Source organism: Mycteria americana, chromosome 7 (assembly GCF_035582795.1).
Source record: "Mycteria americana isolate JAX WOST 10 ecotype Jacksonville Zoo and Gardens chromosome 7, USCA_MyAme_1.0, whole genome shotgun sequence".
NCBI lineage: Eukaryota > Metazoa > Chordata > Aves > Ciconiiformes > Ciconiidae > Mycteria > Mycteria americana.
In genome coordinates, this window is record NC_134371.1 from 65,691,552 (window position 1) to 65,716,242 (window position 24,691).

A 24,691-nucleotide genomic window follows, 5' to 3' on the forward strand; every position below is an offset into this window, starting at 1 on the left:
CATCCCCTGCTTATCAAATCTCTCAACACTCCCACTACAGTAAAAGCATTAAGAGATTTAGTGAAATTTGTACTATGTATTTAATCTTTCAACAAGAAGCTGTGAAGTATAGCATGCAGTACTGGTGGTGGAACTGCAGATGCATTTTTACTGATCTATCTTACCTTTTTTCACTTTAGCCACTATTCTCCTCTTGTATGACATGCATCTTTCAAGTACTGAATTCCTTCAACAACACTTCTAGATCTATTTTTCCTGTGACATACTAAGTTACACAACTGCAACGAAGAGTTTCTACAGATCATCAGGAGCTTGCAATCACAGTATCTTCCTAAGGAATATATTTTGAAATTATTATTATTATTATTGATAGTCTATTAACATATTAGAGGTTTTATATATTAACATATTCTATATATTATATTAATATATTATATACAATAATGTATTATATATACACACAAAACTTAAAATTATTATATGTTCTTTAATTTTAAAAGTGCCATTTTTATTATGACTTCCCAAACCTTTTGAAAGCAACTTTTTTGTAATTTTTCTGTTCAAGAAAGAAAAATGGAAATACTTTAACAATATAGACAGATGTAATGTATAGTATTCAGTAAGAATTTAAGGAGAAAGTGCCCTCCAAGAGGCAGATGAGCACAAGGCATTTTCTGTGTTGGACACAAGAGAAGCAGAAAGGAAAAACACTTCCCAAGGCACCTGAGAAAAATATGAGGGATAATTCAAGATATAAAGTAAAAACTGAAATTTTCAACATCCCATTTTGGACTTTATAGCAGTTTAGCATAGAGGCCTAACTCTTGCGTTTGTGTGTGCACTTTATATATATACACACACACGTATGTGTGTGTATGCATATGTAAGGTTTGTAAGGCAAGAGATATATTTTATTAGACCAGTGTAGTTGGAAAAAGTACATAAGCCCTTTGTCAGCCTAATATAAGGTATTACCTCTCCCTTGAAACCTTTTCTCTCACATCACCGTGATCATGGTTACAAGACTATTTACATACAAATCAAAAAAATCTCCCTCGGTGAACTTAAAAATTGCATCTCCAGCATTCCACTGCAATACTTTAGCCACTTAAAACAGACAGTAGAAATATGAAACTTGTGTAGTTTCAGACTTCATCTTGAATGCTGTAAAAACTCTTCTGTGTTCTCCTTAGTCCTAACAGACATAAGCATCAAGTTGCATGTCAACCAGCAGCCCTGAATAACAAAACAAGCTTTGACACTGGAGCGAGAGAGAGGCAGCAGCATTGGGGTCTTGGTGTTGCAGTATAAACTATAAGGTCCACAGGGAAATCTAAATGGTGTATTTTTCTGCTTACCTTCAGGTGACAATGTCCAAATGCTTCAACACATCACTGAACATCTGTTACAAAAACTCCTGTCACTAAGAATAAAAATGGATGGATGAATAATGGTCAGGCTGGACCTTCTGCCTCTTGCCAGTAGTACAGAGCAGAGATTTAAAAACAGCTTGTAAGCAATATACGGCCAATCTAGACCTATATAATCAGACCTAGAATCACCCACATTACAGACACATCAACTTACCTCTGAATAGAGATAAGGTAGGTAGTTGCTGGTGTTTCTCAAAGGACCCTGGTTCACCGACTGAAGTCAGTAAAAGAAGTACTTGTTTCACCATCTTTTTTTCCAACTATATTCACTGACAGCACTGAATAGGTTATTTTTTTTCCTTTTTAAAAGCTTGCGTTCTGATTTAATTGAAGAAATATGATAAAGTCTCCCCCCCCTCCATATATAAAAAAGAATGTTTCAAAATACGATACACTGTAAAATATTGTGAATGTCCCCTTCATGTAAAACCCTACCATACACGAAGCAGATTTTTGTTTTAATAAAAGTAAGTAACAAAACACCTAACAGCAAATACATCTTAACCGATAAAGGAACAGGATTTGCCTTTTATTTTCATTCACTGCCACCTCTTTTTACATCTTCCTGGAAGATGGACATTTCAGTATTTTAATCCTTGCTTTGCAGTTGATAAGTCAAACGTGCAAATAAAGACTAACATGCTGGCTATACTGGCTAGCCCATCACAAAAGGCAGAGCTTTACCTATATTGTGCATATTGGTCGCCACAGTACAAAATGTGTGGCTTCAGAGGAATCGGGGGTGGCGGGGGGGATGCTCAGCATTAGATGCCTGTTTCCTGAAGGGAAGTCACCTTTTAGGATGAGGTACTGCTGCGAAAGCTGTGCAGTCAAGAAACCTTGTTGTATTTGTCTACTACGTAATATATTTCCACATTGGCAATCACTTCTATCCAAACAGACAGATCCAAATCAAATGTCACTGCAGTAAAACTGCCCTCTGATGAGGCACCCTGATCATATAAAAAAAGACAACAGCCATCCTTGCAAAGCATCCTAGTGCTACAAACTATGGTTCTTATCCAGTGTTTCTTTCAGAAGAAAGACTTCCTTGAAAATTATTTAACTCCTTTTTTAAAATGAACTTTGTGCAACCCTTTCAGCTTGCTTTGAAGAAAAATGTTGAATCAATCCGTATTCTAAAATACCTTAGAAAGAAGAAAAATCCCAGCAGTAAATCCACCTAATTAAGTGGGGGTGTATCTAGCCCATAGGCTATTACCACACCTCGGCTTAATATGTTTAAACATACTATATGTAGAACAGGCAGTAAGCTCTCCTCATTATTTCTCAAATGAAGCTGAATAGATCTAACGGATATTATAGCAAGATAAACCAGACAACTTAAGTGATGAAAATTGTACTTTTTCCTCTGCTTTAGGGACGCTTCTGGCTCATCTGTCCTCTGATCAAGGTGAGCCTGATAAAGCTGAAAATTACACTGTGTGACTGGATTGTACGAGATTATCTTTCCCCTGAGAAGTGATTTATTTTAGTAACTCTTGATGAATAAGAAACTTTCTGCTCCAACACGCTGCTGCTCTTGTGTGGGCATGGTTCCTTACTGCTTTGAGTGAGAGATCACATAGAAGAAACATAGAATATGAGTGGCTACATCTTCTTTATGGTTCAGACAAATTTGCATTATAAGACAGATCTTCAGGGACCACAAGTTTCATAAAAAGTGAAAATTATTATAATTAGTTTGTAGGTTTAACTGCAAAAGTTACTGGCATATCTTCCACTTTTTGAGTGTGAGGAAAATCCAGTTTTGGTTTTGAGAGATCTTGCTTTGTAGAATTTGGGGTTTCTTGATCTTTAGACGATTTCAGGAGATGTTGCATGTTAAGTTTGAAAATGAGGCGAGGATCTGGTCCAGAAAGAGATGGGCAATTGCAGCGCTCTCTGATTTTAAGAGCCTGTGAATACATAGGAAAACAAATCAAGCTCATTTAAATAAAAAAAAACAAAAAAGGTTTCAGTCAGTGATTTGGCTTTCCAGTAAGGTCTGCATTTGTACACAAAGCTTAGGGAGTATAATACTGAGTCTGAGTTGTTACTGAACAACTTTTTAACAGAAACCAAGAATTTCTGAGAAGAAATGTAGCAGTATGGTAAAACAATGGGAAAAAAATGAAGAATGAAGAATGAAAATAATTTTCTAACAGTCAGTCTCTCAAAGAACAGATACTCTAAAAGGTACAGCATAAATAAATAGGAAGTTCTCCAACTATTCTGTCATACTTGTTCACATCAGTACCTTTACCTGCACCAAGAAAAAAAAGGGCTGTGAATAATTTACTTCATCAGATATGTTCTATTATTGAAGTAGCTATATATAGATGTCCGACTCAAAAAAAGGAGGGAAAAATCTTCAGTAACATAATGGACATTTAACTGTTCAGTACATGAGATCCAGCTGGTTGATCAGTATAGTTAAGGTCCAGTTACACAAGTGATCTCATCTCCAAGAAGCATCTGAATACACAGCTTCCAAGTGTTCTGAGAAAACAATGTCTCTAGAAGGTAAAAATTTATCTGGATGAAAAGATTAGCACTAAGAGACCAAACTTTAAATTACTCCTCGTCTCCCAGTAAGTGCCACTGTTTCCATTCTACAGATCAGAAAGTAGAGGCACAAGGGAGCCAAAGAATTTCCCAGAGAATCAAAATCCATTAGCACAGGCACACTCCTCCCAATCATTCTGCCTTGTGGGCAATCTGAGAAAGGTATGACAACAGATGAATCTCATGTCTCAAAGGCACCGTGGAGAAATTGATACAAAACAGTATGAAGTCAGCTGTTTTAAAGGATGCTTAAGTTGGTGTTCATTGCAACGAAGCTGGACATACTTTAATTAGTCAAAAAAAACCAGGCAGCTCATTTTAGAGCTAACAATGGATACCACACAACTAAGTCTGATGCAGTACTTTGCAAGCAGTTATACACAGATCTACTAGTACTCAGATCTACTAGTATTCATGGATTCTCCTACAAGATCCATTTAAACTAATCAAGAAAAGCAAGTTCCTCTGTATCATATACCAAAATATTACATGTAGAATTCTAGAGGGTTCTACATCTCCACTGAGAACTATTTTTTCAAGACTTGCCAAATGAAACACCAAGAAAGCACCAAGTCAAAAACTATCCTGCTATTTAGCACTAACCAGCGGTCACTGTGGTATAGTCACTTTTATGCAGTATTATCTGTATCTTAGCCTCAATTGACAGTATAAAACTACGGGCAGATTAACATTCAGCTTTATTTTTAATCCTTCCATGGGAAAATAAGTTCAAATGTATATTTTATTCCACTTCTCTTCATAACCGTGGATTCTTGAAAACTAATGGCCAGACCTGACCTGAGTTGTAGCCAGGTGCCTCGTGACCAGTACTAGGGATTGTTAGCGGAAAGCGTGGGTGGATTCATTTGTTCTAGATGGATTAAAGAGGAAGAAGAAAGTAACACAGTCTTCATAGCAGTCCTTAAAAGACAGAGCAGAAATTTTAATCTGCTTTATATACACCAGATTTGGCTGAAATATCAAATCAAATATTCCAGCACACTTATGCATAAGTATTTGCCCATAATTTTGAAACAATTTAGTATTCTTCCACAGGAGACACTGGAAACATCTTACTACAGCAGATTTTAAAATAGAAGAGCAGAGCTTCTTTATATAAGGAGGTACCAAAACATATTTCTCCCTAACTTTACTACAGTGAACTGATAGAGTTTGCTGTAAATGGCTAGAAACAAATAGGATATAAATTTAACAACTGGTTTTGGAAAAAGACGCATTCCAGGAATGTAGCAAGAGTTTCTCCAGCTGTTTCTTGCTGAAATGTAACATTCAAATTACTGGATACACAAGTCTGGATTAGGCATGCAAATATTCCTCATCTAACTTCTAAAAAAATATGAATAAAGCTTTCGGGATTTGTTTTTCTACAGCATGATCGTCCGTGTAGTCAACAAATGTAGCTGTACCGCTGAACACTCTTCTGCTTCAGTGACCAATTAATTTCTAAACTGACATTTATGACAAACCAAGAGTTTTCTCTTGTTCCCTTCCAGAACATAAGCTGCTGCAAGACTGCATTAATGTCAAGCAGCATTATTCAAGGCAAATGGAAATACAAAGATTTAGGCTGTATCCTGGAAAGGGCAACGTAATCCTCTTTTAAACTAATTTAGCAATTTGAAATCTTTGGTTTCCTTGGCTATATAGTGCCTGGCCTATTTTCATGGTTTCACTTATCTAAAATACTAAAGTCACAACAGCAAAGGTAAAAAACAATACTTCAGAGTTAACATTTTTACCCTCTGGATGTCTTTGCATTCTTGCTAGACATAAAGCTGTCCAAGGAGGTAGAAGGCACCTATTCAACACCATCAACTCGCATGCCATTAAAAAGTCTACAATCATGAGAATGGAAAGCTATGCTGACATGTCATCTCACTGTTAAAGACAGCTATGACTACACACTCTAGTGAAAGTAGTCTTTGTATGTACATTTGTGACTGCCATGCAACATTCAATCCTAATTAGAAGGTGTTCTTTCCCTGGCTTAGTTGACCGCTGCTGTTTTGTTTTGTGCCAGTAGCTCTGTAACATTATCAAGATGCCAGTAACAGGCAGAGGAGCTTACAATATAATTTTTCCTGAAAGATCAAACAGCCCAACATGGTCAGCCGTACTGTACTTTAAAAATCACTAGCAACTTCGAATCCAGTAAATTAATATTGCTCAAGTAAATTGGTTTTTGACAGTTTGGGTAAGACGACAAGTAAAAGCATTCTTAACAAAGCACATGCATATTGATATTATAATAAGAACATGTTTCATTGACTGTTTATACTGAAGAGTGTTCTCAATAAAGAAGATGGACAGAACTGAGCCAAGGTTAACTAGCTAGGGTGAGTACGTAGATTCACCTGGGAACTAAGAGTACTTTAATGCTGTTCTTTTCAGGTTAACCTTAAGAGAGAAGTACTGCTGTTCAGAATAAAGACCACCTGCATGCTTACTGGTTCAGGAGATCTCAAATAAAACATCAAAACTATTGCTTGTAAGTAACAAAGCTGAAGCTGTTTTTCTTATCAATACAATTGCAGTCACCTCCTGCAATGTGCTGGGAGGGGGGGAAGGTATAAGAATTAGGGAGGTCTGCCTCATCCTATTGCTTTCATATAAAGCCTACCAGCAGAGACAAATATAGAAAAAAGGGATTTTTAGCTCTCAGTATTAATCCTTCACCACTGTCACTGATACCAGGCTAACTGCTGCATCTCGACCCCTTACAGTCTTTTGGAGTGCATGCTACCTCTCAGGCTGTCAGCTCTCTCAGTATAAAAGCCACATCATTCTCTTGTCCACAAACCAGGCCAAGGGTTATAGTCTCTTGTCTATTAACTGCGATTACCTCAGCAGGGCTGACTTATGCTCTGACCTTGCAATTCTCACAAAAACTAAGAAATAGCACAAGCATGTAGGGGAAAACAGAAAAAAAATTAAAAAAAAAAAAGAAATGCCGAGTTGCAAAATTAATTACAATTAGCAGGCATAGGGAAGACAACAGGTTCTACAAATGAAGTAGTAGTAAAAAGATGATTAAAAGAATGTATAGATTTGTTACTTGATGGAGAAGAAAAGCAACCTTTATGTAATGCTAATAGTTCAAATCTTTCACTGCTTCTGTTGGCACAGAAAAGGAAAATGGTGACAAAATATTTAACAACTTTATGGAGAGGATAGAAACACAGGTCAGTATTTTTTATTCTTATTTTCCTTTAAGTTTTCACATTGATAGGGCTTAATTAATATATTCTAGTACTAGAACTATCTGAAGTAACCTTCACATCATAAGGAAAGGGCAAATATACCAACCCATTTCTGAAAAGGGAACAAAATAAATGTATCCTCAATATCCCAAAGGGCAGCAGACTGAGGAATAAGCAATAACTACCCAAACAATAATAAAAATAATGAACAGCCAATATGGATTTGACAAGAACAGATCTTGCCAAAGTAAATTAATTAACTTTTTTTTTTTTTACAAGCTGATTGACCTAGCAAACAAAAGAGAAGCAGTAGAGGTGACATATCCCAACTTAGTATTACTCTCAAACTGATCTCAACACGGCATTTCCACAAGAAAGAGTGGGTAACTAGAGTTACAGTGAATCAAAAATGGAATCTGAGCCAACAACACGCTGCCAAAAAAGCAAATGTCACGTCAAGATAAATTTTTGTGTCGCAGGCAAGGCTCAGGAGATAACCTTCTGCTTTATTCAGCATAGCTGAGGCTTCAACTGATGTACAGTGTTCTATTTGGACAGCATAGTAGGAAAGAGGTAGACAAACTGTAGCAAGTCAGAGAACATTAAAATACAAGGTTCAGAGATGAACTAGAAGATCCTATCACTTCTCTCTGGCACTACACTTCCACAATTTTTCTCTCCAGAACAATGGTAAGCATCCTTCCCGCTAGCACAAAATTATTTTAAGATTTCTTTTTCTGAAAATAAAATGCATAGGCCTTTACCGAGCGTCTCGCCACCTTCCACATAGGAAGTCTAGGAGATTTCAGTTTCCTATTGAACAGAATATTCTGTTTTCCTAGTTTACAATCCAAATCTCTCCCAGTCTGAGGGGGAAATCCTTTAAAAACATGGTAAATCTTTTTCATTTCCTTTATTTCCTTCCCAGGACACGCCACTTTGTAACTGCTTATAGCTCTCTTATTTACTAATTCCTCAGCTTGGCTGTAGCTTCCAACTCGTTCAGAAAACCAGATGCAAGATCTTTAAAAGACAGGGAGCAAATCAAATGAGTTTTAATTATGTGAAAAGAGAATCCCTGTGATATTCCTGCTTTAATTTACATTTCCTGAGACTGTTAAGTCACCTCACTGAGACATGCCATTTCATTACCTGAAGAAAAATCCTCACTTTATATGATCGCATCTTATTGTGAACTTGCTTAGAAGTCTGTAGAGAAAAATCTGTGTGGCCCAAGAAGTCCAAAAACTTGTCCCTATTACCCCCAGCTACAGTAGCTGATCTAATAATAGATACTATATTGTCCTGAAAACCATTTGGGCTTCAAAACCATCAGCATATGAAACACAGTATTTGTATCAGTATCTTTAACACAAACCCACCTATTTCATTCATATCTTCAGAGGAAGGGCAATTTCAACTGAAGTAATATTCAAAGTCAAGTACAAAGGTAAAACCCAGCAGAAGGGGGGGGGGGGGGGTGTTAGGATTTAAACCCTTGTTTCTTGCTCACGATGGATCCGATACTGACTCTAAGAAGTACAGTTTCTTCACAGAGAGATACTAGAGAGATAAAAAGGCCCTTTTCAAAATCTGGCTTCTCCCCCTGGGCTCTGAAGATCTAATGGCCATTAATATATGGTAAACATACTGTTCTAAAAGGCTTTAAGCATGTGAACAATGAAACAAAAAGGTGCTTATATTGAACAACAACCAAGCCCTGGGATTCCCTTTAAATGCCTGAGATCCAGCTTCAAGAAGGCAGCTCTCAGATGAAGGGGAGTCAATGCTTCTGACAAGAAGCCTCCAACAACACCTCTACATACCTTCTTTCATTTTTATTCCACTTTTGTAGTATTAACCTCACTTATCTACTGAACTTCTGTTAAAAACAGGAAGCCTTCAGCCCCTGCTTTCTCATCCTACTCCAAATAATGTTTAAGGTAAAAGGCAAATGAAAACATCTCTTCCTCAATGATCTTTTGGAAGAAAATTTTCTAGCTTCCACCACTCTTGGAAGTGAGCGTGGCTATAAAAAGATGAAGGTTGTTCCACCTGCTAAACTACAAGAGATAAGACAGAAATAACACAACTGCCAGTTCTACGCAGTTGCTCAGTTATTTAACTTATTTGCTCAGTCCTGGGGTAGATAGAACATAAGTAATTTATTTCATTACCACTTTATAAGCCTTTATAATAACTGTATGAAAATAAAGGATCCTGAACCCTTTGCGTTCAATCTAACTAAAATTGAGGCTCCAAAAGCATCATTTTCCATTCAGCTGCTCTAATGTGTTAGAAAATCCACCAAAATAGTCTCACAACCTGTTTTTGCGAAGTACAGAATTTGTGTACGTTAATTTAAAATATTCAGTCTCGCCAGTCTCCAACCTCCTACCCCTAATGTTGATTTTTATTTATGCCATTATTTAGAATATTTACTGCATTCATTCTCATCAAAGGATTCGTGAAAATCTTTTATTCTCCTTTGAAATCAGCAAACACCTCAGCATTTTAGTGCTTCCTCTGCCAATAAATCTTCAACTGCCTTTACAGTCTGGAACTGAGAAAGACTTGAAGTGACTGAGAGTTTTAAAAAAAAAAAAAAAGGAGGAAGAAGAAGAAATTACCAGTTGGTTATAAGAAACGGAATTTCCAAACACAGTTTAGGCTTGCTGAAAAACAGTGCTGTTGTGGAGTGCTTTAACACTATCTTTTAAAAAGAAAAAAACAGGCAAAAAACCAATCCATGCTATTTTTCTGTAGTTAAAACCCCCACTATTTAAAGAAATAGTAAACAAACTAAGATTACTAAACTTGGAACAGTTCTCTGTGTTCTTAAGCTACCAGCGAGCAGCACATCAAATGAAGAGAATCCCCAAGTAGCCATCCACTTGGCATTCCTCTGGGAGGAAATCGGAAAGAAAGAACAGAGAAAAGACTGCAGATTGATGGGCAATTGCATGAATTAGCTGAAGTTCCTTGGAGTGGGGTAAAATCTGTTCCCTGATGTGACGGAACAGAGATGTGAAGAAAAAAGCAGGCTGCAAAATCTACAGAGACCTATCATAACTAGGGCTATTAAGAAATCTTCTACTGGGGATCTGACATTCTTCTGAGGCACAGTTATTCGAGGTGTATTCAATCCCACATCAGTGAGAGAGACACGATAGGATGGAGCATTCTCTATTTGACAGCCTAGGGCTAGCTACCAAAGCAAGAGAAGTCAAGACGGTTTAGGGATCCAACTTAAAAACTGGCTTCCAAAATGGCAAAAAAGAGAAAAGAATGGAGGAGAACTGTGACACTGTCACATCTGTACCAGGAAGGCCATTCAAAAGCAAAAATACTACACTTTGATCAGAAAACAAAAAAACGCCTAGAATATAATTACATTTTACCTGTGCTATCTTAATTTTTCCTCATTTAATAAAACCTTTAAGGTTGAGAGCTTTGTAACAGAAAATTTCTGTAAGGATAAAGAGAAAGATAAGCACGACACTAAAAGAATAGATTGTGAATCAATACCAAAGTAGCTCGTGAATCAATACCAAACTAATCCTGGCAACCTTCCCAAGAGAAAAAGACACACTTCCTTCAACTCTGCTCACCTCTGGGATAAGCCGGTCTAAGTGCTCCGCTCTATTTTCATGAGAAGGGTGTGTGGAGAGCCACTCTGGTAACTTGGGCTGCCCTTGAATGGTTTCTGCTAATTCCATTTGTTGCCAAAATACACTGCTTGCTCGTACATCCACACAAGCCTGAAAACAGAAAGGAAACGTATACATCACTATATTTTTGAAGTAATACAATACACATTCTAATGGATATTGAATTACAAAAGACATCTTAAATTTTAAACCTCTAAAGCCTGTTTAGATGGTCGCCGTCGTCCCTGACAGGAAAAGGCTGTTCTAAAATATCTAAATGCAGTAAAACTCATCCAGATAGACAGTGGATTTGTTCCTTTTAACACCTATGTAATTCCACCAATCTTAAAAAACTTACACCCGAATGAGACAATTCCGCAGAAAAACAGATTCACAATTTCTGGCATGTACTTGTTCTTTTAAAAAAAAAAAAAAACCTCAGCTGCTCATTCTAAGTTATATTTGCTAGACACAGTACAGCAGAAGGACAAATTAATCATCTCCACAGATTTAGGCAAATTTACAGGAAGAAGTTTAGAGTCAAAAATATAAAGTGATAATAATTCATACTTAAATATCTCTAAAAATAAACTGCACAAGCTTTTCTGTAAGTGATTACACTGCCTTTTTCAAGGGTGATCTGTGTAATCCACAACAGATTAAAATAGTAATTCTGCAGAATTCCTATTGCTCTCCATAGAAGTATATATTTAACCATAGAAAGTCATGGAACACTAGCTTTAAGAATGGCATTTGTATATCACCAGACTCCTTAATATATGCATTTAAGTGGAGGGGAAAAAAAGAACAAGATTTCTTACATTAATTTTCATTTGTTTAAGACAAAAAGAGACGACTACTCAGAAGGTAGGAAAATGGCTTCCCCCCCCCCCCCCCCGAAATACAGAAGTGGCACTTTATCCTTTTAATTTATTTCTTAAAATTATTATTATAAAAAGATTATCTGCACAAGCAGAGAAATGCTGAGATACCGCTTTGCTTGCTTCTTTCTGGTATGGCCCTACATCTTAGGTATTACCAAGCAGCGAGCACCCACACAGCAATTACATTTTTTTCATGGATTGTATTATTCCCTTAGATGACTTTAAACTACAAATGCAGTTTCAATCCCAGAATCAAAGTTACTTTTAAAAACTCTTCCTTGAAGAAATATTAATAATTATTAAGAAAAGGAAATTTTCCTTATGAAATATTAACACTAGATGGTGCTGCTCTCACAGTTATCTAACACTTGTCTAGCTCTATTGCACTTAGCTAGAAGTAAGAGTTGTTTCACTTTCTTTAATTTAGAATTAAAATCCACAGGGACAAAAAAAAAAAAGTGACTGAAAAAAAGAAATTATGAACAAAATGCTGAGTAGTTTCCGACCAAATTTTTGCCTTACTTTAGCAAAGCCATATTATTTTTATGGCTGTATTTAGACTAAATCTTTAAATACCAGAACAATATTGATATACTTCATAATTATCAGTAATCACAGAAAACATAATCACAATATCAGAAAGTGCTTAAATTTTACTGTATTGTTATGAGAATAGATATTATAGATCAGAATATTTTAGGTGCACTACAATATAGTAAAGCATTCCTCAGAACTTGTCACAATAGATGGAAACTAAATGAAACAAAAATCTAAAGGGCAATTTATATCTTTACATACAATTAAATATATCCTACTTACACAAGTTCACTATTTGGCATTCTCCTCTTTATAAATATGTAGCTTTTGCTCCTAATAGTAATAAACTACACAGAAAGTATACTGTGCAGTTAATAATGAGCAACTTTACAAACTCAGATTTTATTACATACAATTTAGCCAGAATGACTTTGTCTTTCCCTACAAACTGTTTTATTTCCCATTACTTCTTTAATCTACATATCTTTAAAAATTTGGGAACCCTCCCACACACAGTTTACCTCTGTACGAAGTGTGAAACTCCCTCTGATTATAATAGAAACTGAAAAATGTCTGGTAAATTGCTAATAAAGCAAACCAGTTGTAGTTACCTTTGCTGCAAACTGAAGTCCCACTTTATCAGCTTCAGCCTCCAATGTTCTGCTGTACGGTCTATCAAACATAAACTGCAAAGAAGCACATCAAAGCTCTCATTCTTGGTTTTGAATGTGTACAAAGCTAGAGCATAGTAGCTATTTTTCTAACCTTCTCATAAGAAATGGTGTTTATCGATCATGTTCACATTGCATGTGATCAGTACTAATTTTCTTAATGTAATCTTTAATTCCATTATATGTAACTCATTGACCCTGTATTCAGTGGAAATTAATTCAAATTATACACATTTTTATGGCCCCTCTCATCAGCCAGTCTCACAGCATTCTGCAGCAACTAAAGGGTCAATGTCAACTTTAAACTAGAATTTTTTCACTTCACTCTTTTATTGGCATTAAGATTTTTGTTGTATCAACTGTATGTGAAGAATTCAAGTGGTTCCCTTAAACTTTTATGACAACTGTCTTTAAATCTGGTATGATCTTTTTTGTATGGTAAACAGCCCACAGTATGGAATGTAGCCATAAAAATTTTCATGCAGAAATCACTCCTTTGTCATGATTGTCCCCCAACACACGTTGCAAATTGCCCTTGAGAAATCAAACTAGAAGACATAAATCTGACCAACTCCTCTCCCATTTTTCTAGGGTATGACATTGTAATTAGCACACACTAAGAGACAGTGGTAGTTTTCTCAAATGGTTATTTAGTCATATATACCAGTATCTTCTGGAGTATGTCATTCATATAGATTTGGGCAGCCTTGCCCTAGTATATCAAGTTATGGTAAATGCAAATCGGGACTTGTTAGAACAGCCTGCTCCTGCGGAGATAAGGAACTTTCCACAACATTCTGGCTTAGGCATCAATTAGGAAATATCAGCTGAAGAATGGGGATGTGCAAGGTTAGTGAAGCAAAAAAGGTTTTATCAGCCCTTTATCTGCTTATAAAAATATGTCCTCCTCATAAGTTCCAGGGGGAAAAAAAAAAAAAAAGAAAAAAGACAAAACAGATAGAAATAAAGAGCACCAAAAGAAGTGGTCCAATCCCTTGAGTACATAAGGTATCTGTAACTTTTTGCTTCTTTCTAAAGTCGTACTGACAGTTCTTCTTTACTAGGTCAAAAATAAAAGCCAACCAAAGCTGATCCTCTACAGGTTTTTTTAAAGCCAAATACACTGGTTTGTAAGTAAGCATAGATGAGGTCACTTTCTAAATCCTTAATTTCCTTACAGACCTTAAACACTGCAATTGTAAATATGTTTTTAAAATCCTCTGATGATAAAGTCATTATTTGAAGTGGAATACACATTCTATTGCCTTGAAAAGTGCTCTGGGTCTACTGGGGTGCATATATTCACTAAACAGCAAAGATATCCCTGGCTAGTCAGTCATATATTCCTGAAGCACCATTTCCCAGTTAGCCAGATAAACTATTTGTTTAATTAGTAAACATTTCTCAGACAGAGAAATGAAACTGGTAACAGGCAATAGGACTACCTAAAGCACTAACTGGAGCAGAGGCTTACACAAGCAGGCAGCTTTCTATTTCTTCAGTTACAACCACTTGCGGTTTTCTTCTCTAGGAGGTTTACAACAATTTTAAACAAGAAGGGGTAGCATCCATCTCAAAAAAGATTTGCAGAAGTTTAAGAACTAGGAAATTGATGGTCAGAATGCAGGTGTCTAATCGACCATCTAGAGAGATCTGGGGCAGCAAGAAGATGGTCATAAAGAGATCAGCATTTAAACTCTTATCCCTTAAATAGTTTTATTCGCATTTACGGTTAAGCGCTAGGGTATGACTATTTACCTGTAAGTCTATCCCAATACTGCCTGCAAAAATGTGGCTGTATTTTTAAAAATAAACACAACACTAATGCAATCTCTAGTTCAGGACCTACCCATGCTGCATGCTGTGGAAGCAGGGATGGCATCTGTAGAAATTATGACCCTATAATTGCTGTTATTCCCTTTACTTCTCCTCTTTGTATCTGCTACTGGCCAGTCACAGACAAGATACGAGCCTAAACAGACTCCGATGTGATTCCATACAGCAATTCTTATGCCAGATATAGCTTATGACCAAGTAGGGTTCCAGATTTGTTATGTTCTGATCATTACCAAAATTTCATTAACACATAAGAGACTTAAATGTGTCCTCTGCAATTTTTGAGAATTCTGTGTGTTTCTTCTTCAGATCTAAAATTAAAACTATAAAATAAACTGAATCTCTTGAGAAAACTTGGGCTCTCTTTCACAGTGTGTTTCTAGCCAATAAAGTCTCGGCAGTGGTCACGTAAAAGGGTCTTGAGGCATCTAACGCACAATACTACTTATCTGCTACTGAAAAATGAATTTTTAAAAAAATCTCTTGTGAATATGCTGGAATGAAAAATTAGATCTTCAAACTCTGATCTAAAATCCTTCTCAGAAATTGGACATAACAAAGAAGACAGATTTGATTTCTCAAATCGGTTACCACAGCTGCCTATGTATGTTAAAGAAAAAGAAGTTCCAGGTAAGTTGACTATCCAAAATCACCAGTTTCCACATGAAATACAAATCTGATGCTGTGAGGTGGACAAGAAAGGGAATATGAAGTACTGTATCTGTACATACTAGCGTGCAGGACATGAGTAAAACTCAGAGTCATACTTCATGCTATTCCAAGAATAATTCCTAGGCTTTCATTCCCATATAAAATAACTGCTGCTGTAAAAACAAAGCCAACATCTTTCCGTTCAGAAATACATGCCTAAAGAACAACCATGACTGAATCCCATAAGAGAGCTTAACAATTTCTTAAGGCAAGCAAACCCACTAGCTTTGGAGAAAAAAGAACTAGAGCTAACATGCCAAAAGGCCTACAAAGGGTCACTGGAAACTACTTATAGTCAATAATAAAAAATAAACAATAGTCAGTAGGTAAAAAAGTTAAGCCTCTGAGGACATAAAAGAAAAACAAATACTGAAACAGAAGCAAGTACTGCAATGTGGCTTAAATAACCCTTTCATAGAGTGGGATGCTAAGACTTTAAAAAGTAAAACACAGTTACGGAAGAAGAGGAAAAGAAACATCCTGAGAAAATGTGCAGAAAGATTCATTTTCACTTAAGCACAATAGGCAAGTGTTGAATGGAGGAAACAAACAGACATTGCACTCCTGGGTGACTAACAGAAACAAAAATTTCTATTCAGCATCTTTTGTATATGGGATGAAAGCTTTGCCAGTATTAATCACTTATTTATTCTGCATTACATATGGCTATGTTTAATGTTACTGAAGACGAGTTTGATCAGAGTTTTAAACCAGGACATTACTGTACAGCATCTCATGTATGAGAGATCTCCCCTATAGCACACTAGGACTATGAGCTTAAACTCGGATTCCATTTGCAATCTAAAGCACAACTCCAATCCACTATGCCAAAATATCAGTTGCAGTTAGCCTAGAAGAGCAGAAAAGATGCTGACAGGGAGATAAACCTTGCTGTCTAAATTATGAGCAGTCTCAGGATTGATTCACACTTTGCTTTTTCCAACTTCAGCTCTTCAAAATGCTGGCTAGCATTCATCAATGTATTGGTTTCTTAGCTACTTGTACAAATATCCAAGCTCTTTAGAGATAATTTATGTTCAGAATCCACACATCTACCCATTAGCATAAGAACTAACAAAACAGATTGGTTATGTTTAATTTTATGTTTTTGAGGAGCTGGGGGAAATCTCAGGGAAAGCATCAAGAGAAATCAAAGAAACCAAAGAGCTCTTTCACTTAAATTCAGATTCAAGTTTTATGATGTAAGCAAAATTTATTTTAAAAAAACCCACTTTTTAAAAAAGAAATGGATCAGTAACTGTCCAGAGGCAGAGACTAAATTAGACTGCTGAAGAAAACTGGAACCATAAAAGCCTCTGAATTTTACTTTATTGGAATATATGCTGTCTGAAAAGATTATTTCAGTAAGTTCTATTATAGCATGGTTTATACTTTAAAAGTGTTTAGATTCTCAATTTTCTTATCTTAGAAACCATTCTTACCACTAACAATGTACTTAAAGAATTCCATATGTCTTACTTGGTTTAGAAACAATTTAACAACTACTCAAAATAAAAACATGGCATTTCAACATATACAACTTTAAAGGATGAGCTACATTTCAAGATGACAATTATCTAACTTAATTGGCAAGCAGGTACTCAGAGCCTGTTCAGCTAAATCCAATCATTTACAGAGATCTAAAGTTCTTCAAGATGACAAATGAAAATACGTATCAGTTAAAGCAGATGCAGATTTATTAAAACATATTTCATTCAAAAACACACTCAGATATTAATTTTTGCTTATAATATTTCTCCTCTTGCCTTTTTCCCCCAAACATGCTATTTAGTGGTACTATCTCCCCAAGATTAGAAATGTTTTCCCATGGAACTCATGAAGAGTAATACGAAACGTCAGTCTTACCTCCTGCAACTTGCTCTGAATCCACTGGCCAACAACTGCCAAACTATCACGGGGACAGACAGCCCAAATCATAGTGAGAAAGATGAGTGATAGAAAATCCAAGAAGTGAACCAGGCTGGCTTTCTCTGCCTGCAAACAGAAATTGTCCCATTTTCATTCCTTACTGTCTCATGTTTCTTTAGAACATAATAGAATTTGGAAACGCTGTAAAAATCACTGATTTTTTTTCTGTGCAGCCACAGGAACAGGGCAAGCACAAGCTCGCCGTCTTGCACAAAAAAGTCCAGTTGGATACAAGGTACTTTCAGTCTAGAATCCACACCATCTGCATAAATACAGCCAGAACAAATACATTTTGGCCCAATTTGAGAGATTCAAAGCTTGAGATAAGATGATGGCAACATGCAGACAGAGTTCTTTAGTAAAAAGGCCATGAAACACCTCAGTTGGAACAAAAAAAAAAAAATCTATAAAAAGACCCAGAAGACTGTTCTTTACATTAACCTGAGAAGAGACAGACATCATTTAGACAGGAACACTAATGGGATAAGGGGACACTAGGCATAATATATTTATTATTTATTTTCTGTTGCATTCCTTTAATTTCAGAAACTAAGAGAACCTGAGAAGGAAATTGAAATTCTTCTGGTTTTCAGAGCTCTATTTGAGATGCAACAAATTTATCTGAGCACTTACAAGCCAGATCATGCAATACTTTTCTCTATGCCAGCTGGGTGACACAGGTTCCATACAAACAAGGTAAGTTCTTTTTATTATTAGAAATTTTTTTTTAGAAGTTTAACAAGTTAGTTGGCTCAACAGAGCCCAAGAAACTATGATGTGAGCTGTTGCTTATCCAAAATTATACAAGATGCAGTAAAGCAATTCTCCTGTACTTCCACTGCCTTTAAAATGTATTTGCCCATTTCCAGGTTAACTTTGCAATTTTAGCAGGATCTTTATGTTTACAGGCTTCTCATTACGTCTTCTCAAACTGATGGAGAGGTAATGAATACAATTTTTTACAATGACATGCACCGAAAGAAATCTATTTGGAAGCAAAGAAGCACTTTCTAGCAAATCATGCCAATCTAGAACAGTATGAGCCATATTTCTACACCATCCTCTTCTTTCATAGTTGTACCTACAAAGCACAACAAAATTATTACATCCATTCTGTTCAAATGGCAAAGAACTACCAATTTCAACACATCCCTGTCAAGAAACAGAAAAATTAAGTCTGTGAAAGCAATCACCTGTAAACACAGAATCAAGCTCCAGCCATTCTGGAGTCTGGCATTCTAAAACTGTGTGCTACTGTAAGAAAAATATCATATATTTTAGAATAATTTATTAAGTATATCCACTTCTGTAGATATTAACGAGTCTAGGAGTAACAAACCGAGTTGCTGAGTGCCTCTAGTTCCTTATGTCTGCGCTACAGGAGGACAGGCATCTATCTCCAGACCAAGTTCTAAATGATTGTCAATAGTGAGCCATAATCCATCCATACACTTACGAAAAAAGCACCGGCAGACTTTGTGCTAACACTACCTACTACAGGGCTTCTGATAGCTATTAAGTACTACATGAGTAATAAGGATATACTGTATCAGAATACTCTCATTTCAAACTCAATTTTTCATTAATTAGAAAGAGTCACATAAACTTTGGTTGGTAGTGATAGGAAAAATCTTAATTAAAGCCATTAGAATTAATTTAATAATTTTAGACAGCTTTTTTTAAATACTTACTGCATGTTCCAGCACAGCATGAGCTATTTCATGTCCCAAAATGAAAGACAGCTGATGAATATCAGAAACTGCATTTAGCAATCCAGTGAAAACAAACACTTGGCCATTCTGTAAACAAAAAGAGAATGAAAATTAAGTAGAAGACACACAAATAGAACACTGTTTCAATATTACTACTAATTTTTGTATTGGGTTCAACTTACTGGAAGCACAAAAGCATTTACACCTGGTTCATCTACCACATGGATAACCCACTTGAGAGCCGAGACCTGTGGGATGTCCTTATTGCTTTCAGATAAATGACCAACAACTCTCTCCACGACCTGATATCGTGCATCTGTGTCGGGTAACATTTTACTTTTGAATTCCTCCATCCACTGAAAAAAAGTTGATTGCAATGCAGAACAAACACACAGTAAATGACTAACTGGTAAACTAATTTAGCGGCTACACACACCCTAGTTAAATCTAAGCTTTAATACATTTTTCTTTCATATAGCCAAAGCCAATATATTAGATTCAGGCTTTCAGACCCACGAGGTAAGCATTCATAAACTTAAAAGGAAGTAAACTGACCACAGATCAAAAATAAGATAGTATAAACTTGGTCCTACAGCCTCCTCTATCTGGCGTTTTCCTAATACACAGGTAAGCTTGGCATCACAACTTGGCAAACCTTTCTATACCTTCCTGAATTTCCATTTGAATTTATAATTTTTCCTTATCTGTATATTTCTGTTGTAACTTATAAGGTGGACAAATTTATACAAAAGATGTAATTTGAATATCCTTGTACTTCTTTTGCTATGTTCTTATCTCACATTCTGTTGGACAGGAATACAGTGACATTTGTATATGGATTATCAAGTTTCATTGACTTAAGTACAGAAAAATCACAGAACTCAAAGTTACAGAAATTAGTGCAATGGACAGTTTAAAAGAAAGCAATTAAAGAAAAATAAGCTGATCCAATGAAAAAAATGAAGTCGAATCGAATGCAGGTGGAGAGTACTACCTTAGAAAGCGGGCAGCTTACAAGAGAGGACCTTAAACAAGTGCCAAAGAATGCTCAAATCAGCACGGAAAATGAGACAGATCTGAGCATGTACCTATTATCTATGCTTTTATTGCTTCTACCAGATTTTATTTTTCTTGTTATATTACAATAACACAGTTAGAAACGTTTGCTACATGCGTATGTGTTCTTTAACCATCATGTGTCCCTGAATGGTTTGCTGATGGAAAGAGAACTCTTAAAAAGGATGGGGACAAGAGGAGGGAGGAACTGATGGGGGTGTTCTGCAGGGTTTTGAGCATGAAATTAAAAACTTATAGGACACCACTAGGTTTGTTTACCTATCTCATTAGTTGGACTATCTCATCACTAAAAAAAAGCATTAACAATTTTAGAGTATTTTGATTTTTTTTTTAATCTTACCATATCATATTCCATCTGTGACAGTTCCCTAAAATGCTCTTTTCCAAACACCAACAGTCGAGCGCGCCCAGTGATGGGTGTCTCCTCCAAGTGGGTAAAATAAAACACAACAAATAAAACTCCTAAGCTACTAACACCCAGGAGTATCTTCCATTTATTTTTCCTTGCACTTTCTTTAAAAAGTTCCCGTTTATTAGGAGGAAGTGCCTTCCACCAATTTCTTATGCTCCTGTAAGATACAAACAGTGTCAACTTAGGACAGAGTTAAAAAGGAATTTGTTAGTGTCTGGCCTTGCTGTATTCTCTATTACAGTCTCACTTCATGTAAGAGCTTATGGAAGGTTATACTCTAATTGGCTTCTACTCCACTCCATTTCTTCCCTCCCACAGGAGAAGGAGGAATGCCCCTTAGTGTCTTGGTTCATCTCCCTCTACCACACATGAATGAGAAGAGCAAAAGATACATCTAACACCTCTGATAACAGAAACAACTTCTTGTTGAGCAAACTGTCAGCCTAGGCCCCAGGCCTACAAAATTTTACACAGATATTAAAATGAAAACACTACAAATACCCCTACCATTCTCCACAAACTCATGCACACATCTTTGCATAATGGAGTCTTACACTGAGAGAGGAAGTAAGATAGTATTTTACCTGCCAAGAATGATAGCAAATAATTTCTGAGCTGGCTTAACAATAATCCAGAAAAAAGGAACTGGTGCAGCCTGAAATGATGGTGACGTGTGAAAAGACCTGATTATCTTAATGTTCCAAGCAGAAAAATGATGTGGGAGCTGGCCTGCAGAACTGATCTGGAGGGATGTGGTCTTCTCCCCCAACGGCCGAGAAGACTGCAAGCAAAACCTTCCCGAACTGTGGTGTGCATTCTTGTATACTTCTGTATTTGAGACATTCAAAAGACACCTCAGTCTTTTACCGACGAAGTTTCTGTAGTAGTCAGGGCTTCCAGTCAAAAAACAGTTTCTAGTATTTCCACTCAAATCCAGCCTTTGGCATCTATCTCGTGTACAACTGACTTGAGTTCGGCAATATCCTGCGTAAGACCTACAGTAATTATTGCATTTCCCCTGCTTGGTCAAAGAAGCCAAATGAAAGAAAATACAGTTCCTGCCCGGCAACTTTGGACCACAGATGATATTCATAATTTCTTTGGTTGGTTACCCTGAAACAAAGAAAAAAATCGCATAGAGGTATTAAGAAAACCACCCAGACACAAAACTCTGAAACATTACTTCATCTGAACAGATACCATGTATTTGTATGCCAACAGTTGCACTGAACAAAAAATATCACAGTTACAACTGCATCCTGTCACAGTTTTAAGGTACCAATCTGCTTTCAACTGTGAAACAGCCACTGTCTTATATTACTGAGAACAAAACAAAATGTGATTTTTTTTCTTTTGCTTTTATTACCACCAGATCAGAATGACTGCAGGTGTCCCTTGTGGAAGGCATGTGTGCATCACCACCTTTCCGTGCTGGGCTCCTTGCCACAGGTGCCATTCATACATACTGAAGAAAAACGGGATCTATTGAGCATTTTGCTAATATTTTGCTCTTGAACGCAGTGTGCCTCCCTGCTATTTTGCTCTTGAAGGCAGTGTGCCTATCTGCTGCACCCGGCCTAGAAACAAAACGACCCCACACAGCGAAACCAAGTGTCTCACAGCCGGTAGCCTCGTACTCAGGAGGCATAGAAAGGCCTTCCCGCCGGGCAGGCCTCGGCCCCCGGCCACCCCCGCTGAGGGGCCCCGCGGCGGTCATTTTCACCCGCTGGCTCGATCAGCGGCCCCCGCGCCCCCCCGCTCCTCTCAGTGAGAGGAACCGCACCGCCAGCTCCACCCGCCTTTTCCCTGTCCTCCCTTTCTGGCAGCGGCCTGAGGCCCCGAGCCACCCTTGGGTGCTGACCTCGGCTGCTGACCCTCTGCGCCCGGCATCCCGCACGCAAGCAACCACCCGACCTCGGTGCTGGCGCGACTATCGTGATACGGGCAGACGTGAGGAGACGCGGGGGGGGGAGGGAGACGTGTCACTCTGCGGCGCCCGCCCGGGGCGGGGGGGCAGCTCTGGCCGCCGTCACAGCTGGACGTCCTTGGGCCCTGCTCCGGGAAAGCTCTCCTCCACCGGGCTCCCCTACTCACCACCCCGGGAGGCGGAGGAGGAGGGGTCAGACCGGGCCGACGCGGAGGCGCCGTCGATGCCGGGCCGCGGCGGAGGGCGGGAGGCGGGACGGGCGCTCCTGGGCTCCGCGCCCCGTCCCTCAGGGGGCCGCCTCCCCCCGCCACTGCCGTTGTGCAAGCTCCGCCCCCGCCTCGGGCCCCGCGCGCGAGCTGAGTGGGGCGGCTGAGGCGCCCGGAGCCGCCATTTTGTGGTGGCCAGGGCGGCCTTGGCGAGGCGGTGGAGGGCGGCGAGCCGGGCCGTCCCTTCAGGAGGCGCAGAGCCACGCTGCTGCCGTCCTTTCTCCTGCGTTGCCTTTCCCCTGGCTTTACCCACGGTGTTGCTGTGAGGCCTGTGCGCTGCCCTGCCTCACCTCACGGCTGGGGATGGCCCTGATTCCTGTGTCGCTGTTAAGGGGTCCTGAGCCAGAGCTTTAGGCCCCTTCAGCTTTCAGAGATCATGGGTGTTACGCCTTGGGCTTGTTTGCTGTTCTTGGAGACCTGAAGTCTCGAAGTGCTTCCCACTACCAGAGAGGGCTGGTGACACTCTGTGGAAGGGAGCAGGCAGCTCTACTGTGACAGTGGTAGGTGGGGAAGGTGATGTTTGGCTTTTCCCAAATCCAAGAAAATGGCAAGCTGCTAACCTAGCATGTAACTTTTGGCCTACTCACCTAGCTGACACAAGTAAATCTTAAATGATGTGATGTGAAAAACAGGTTGTTTGCTGAATGAAAGGGTGAGGCTGGGACATGCGTGGTAATGACAGGGCAGCCCAGGCTTCATACAAGCCCTGGGGATTTGCATGTAAACAAAGGCCCTCTCATTGCAAAAGATAAAGAAACACAGATCTTTGCCTTCAGCAGTCACATACTCTGTGTATGAGCACAGTCATGTATTGTTCAGTGCTTGCTGAGATCTCATTAGTCCATCCCTTTTTATTACCAAGGCCCTCTCCTGTGACAGTTCTTAAGCACTGATGTCTGCTGCCAAGGAAGATACATACTGACCAGATCTTGGAGCCCAGGCCGAGAAGAAATCTTACGTAGTGACAGGTAGAAAGTCTGTTTTCAGTAGACACAATTCCTTTAAGACTTGCCCAGCCTCCATTATTATAAGGGGCATGAAGAGTAAAATGTCAGTCAATTAGCACAGCATTAATTTTTGTGACTGTCAGCTGCAGTCACAAAACTAGCTGAGCTCTAGCAGCAGAAAAGCGTGTTGTCTAACCTAAGGCCTGTGTGTATCCCAGCTGTCAAGAAATAAAGAACTAAGATGGAAGCTCTCGTGAATGTGTCCTGGTGTTAATGTCCGTATTTCTTAGACTTTGTATTTGCCTGCTTTTCTTGTCTTCTTTACCTGGAATTCTCTGTTCCTAAGCCAAGCATGAAGGCTTTCTACCATTTGTTCTGCAGAGCAAATTTCATTTTCTACCTCACAGAGTCTCCACTTTATTTCAAGTCAGCTGAAAAGGTTGAGTTTTTTTCTTTGCATATTTCTTTTTGCTATTATTTGTTTTTCCAATTGCATTATTTAACTCTGTCTGCATAGAGGCTATAGGAGCTATTTCTGCATTTGTCACTCGCTTAAATTCCTGTTAAACTCAATGGATGTTTTGGGTGTGCAAGGATGGGGCTAAAAATTGTATTCTACATTCTGCACTTCAAAAGTCTCTCCAAGTGGCATCACTTATAATTAAAACGTCAAAGCAGACAAGCAGCAAATACAGCACAGGTAATTATAGGATCTCTCTATCAGATACCAACACTAAATGTCTCTCTATATGAAAATCTGGTAAACAGTTGAGCAATTGGATAGTTATAAAGTGATAGTTTTCTCTAAATAGGTATATAGTTTAAAAAAAAAAATCTAACTAGTCATTTGTAACATGGCTCCTCTTGAATTTTAATGAATGTATATACACAGAACTATTTTTTTCTGAGG

The 24,691-nt window shown here is 38.1% G+C and overlaps 1 protein-coding gene across 2 annotated transcripts; it reads right to left on the bottom strand.

Annotated features, from left to right (window-relative positions):
- Positions 1-618: 618 nt before the first annotated feature.
- On the bottom strand, positions 619-22,997 carry OMA1 (OMA1 zinc metallopeptidase). Of its 2 annotated transcripts, XM_075508837.1 has the most exons (9): positions 22,736-22,996; positions 21,226-21,754; positions 20,570-20,798; positions 19,335-19,508; positions 19,132-19,239; positions 17,378-17,506; positions 12,905-12,979; positions 10,834-10,983; positions 619-3,352 (listed from the first exon to the last, which is right to left on the bottom strand). In XM_075508837.1, exons 2-9 carry the CDS (start codon positions 21,732-21,734, stop codon positions 3,134-3,136), a joined length of 1,593 nt encoding a protein of 530 aa, XP_075364952.1. In that variant the 5' UTR covers positions 21,735-21,754; positions 22,736-22,996; the 3' UTR covers positions 619-3,133. The 2 variants fall into 2 exon arrangements, with proteins under 2 accessions (XP_075364952.1, XP_075364953.1); XM_075508838.1 differs by lacking the exon at positions 19,335-19,508 and having other exon boundaries at positions 22,736-22,997.
- Positions 22,998-24,691: the final 1,694 nt, after the last annotated feature.

What these genes read in the sequence shown, in the direction of transcription:
- OMA1 (XM_075508837.1), bottom strand. Translation starts at nt 21,734, where the DNA reads ATGAATATCATCTGTGGTCCAAAGTTGCCGGGCAGGAACTGTATTTTC. An exon ending in TTTGCTATCATTCTTGGCAG is followed by an intron (nt 20,799 to 21,225) that starts GTAAAATACTAT and finishes TGTATCTTACAG; the next exon opens with GAGCATAAGAAATTGGTGGA. An exon ending in ATGCTGTGCTGGAACATGCA is followed by an intron (nt 17,507 to 19,131) that starts GTAAGTATTTAA and finishes TTCTGTTTGCAG; the next exon opens with GCAGAGAAAGCCAGCCTGGT.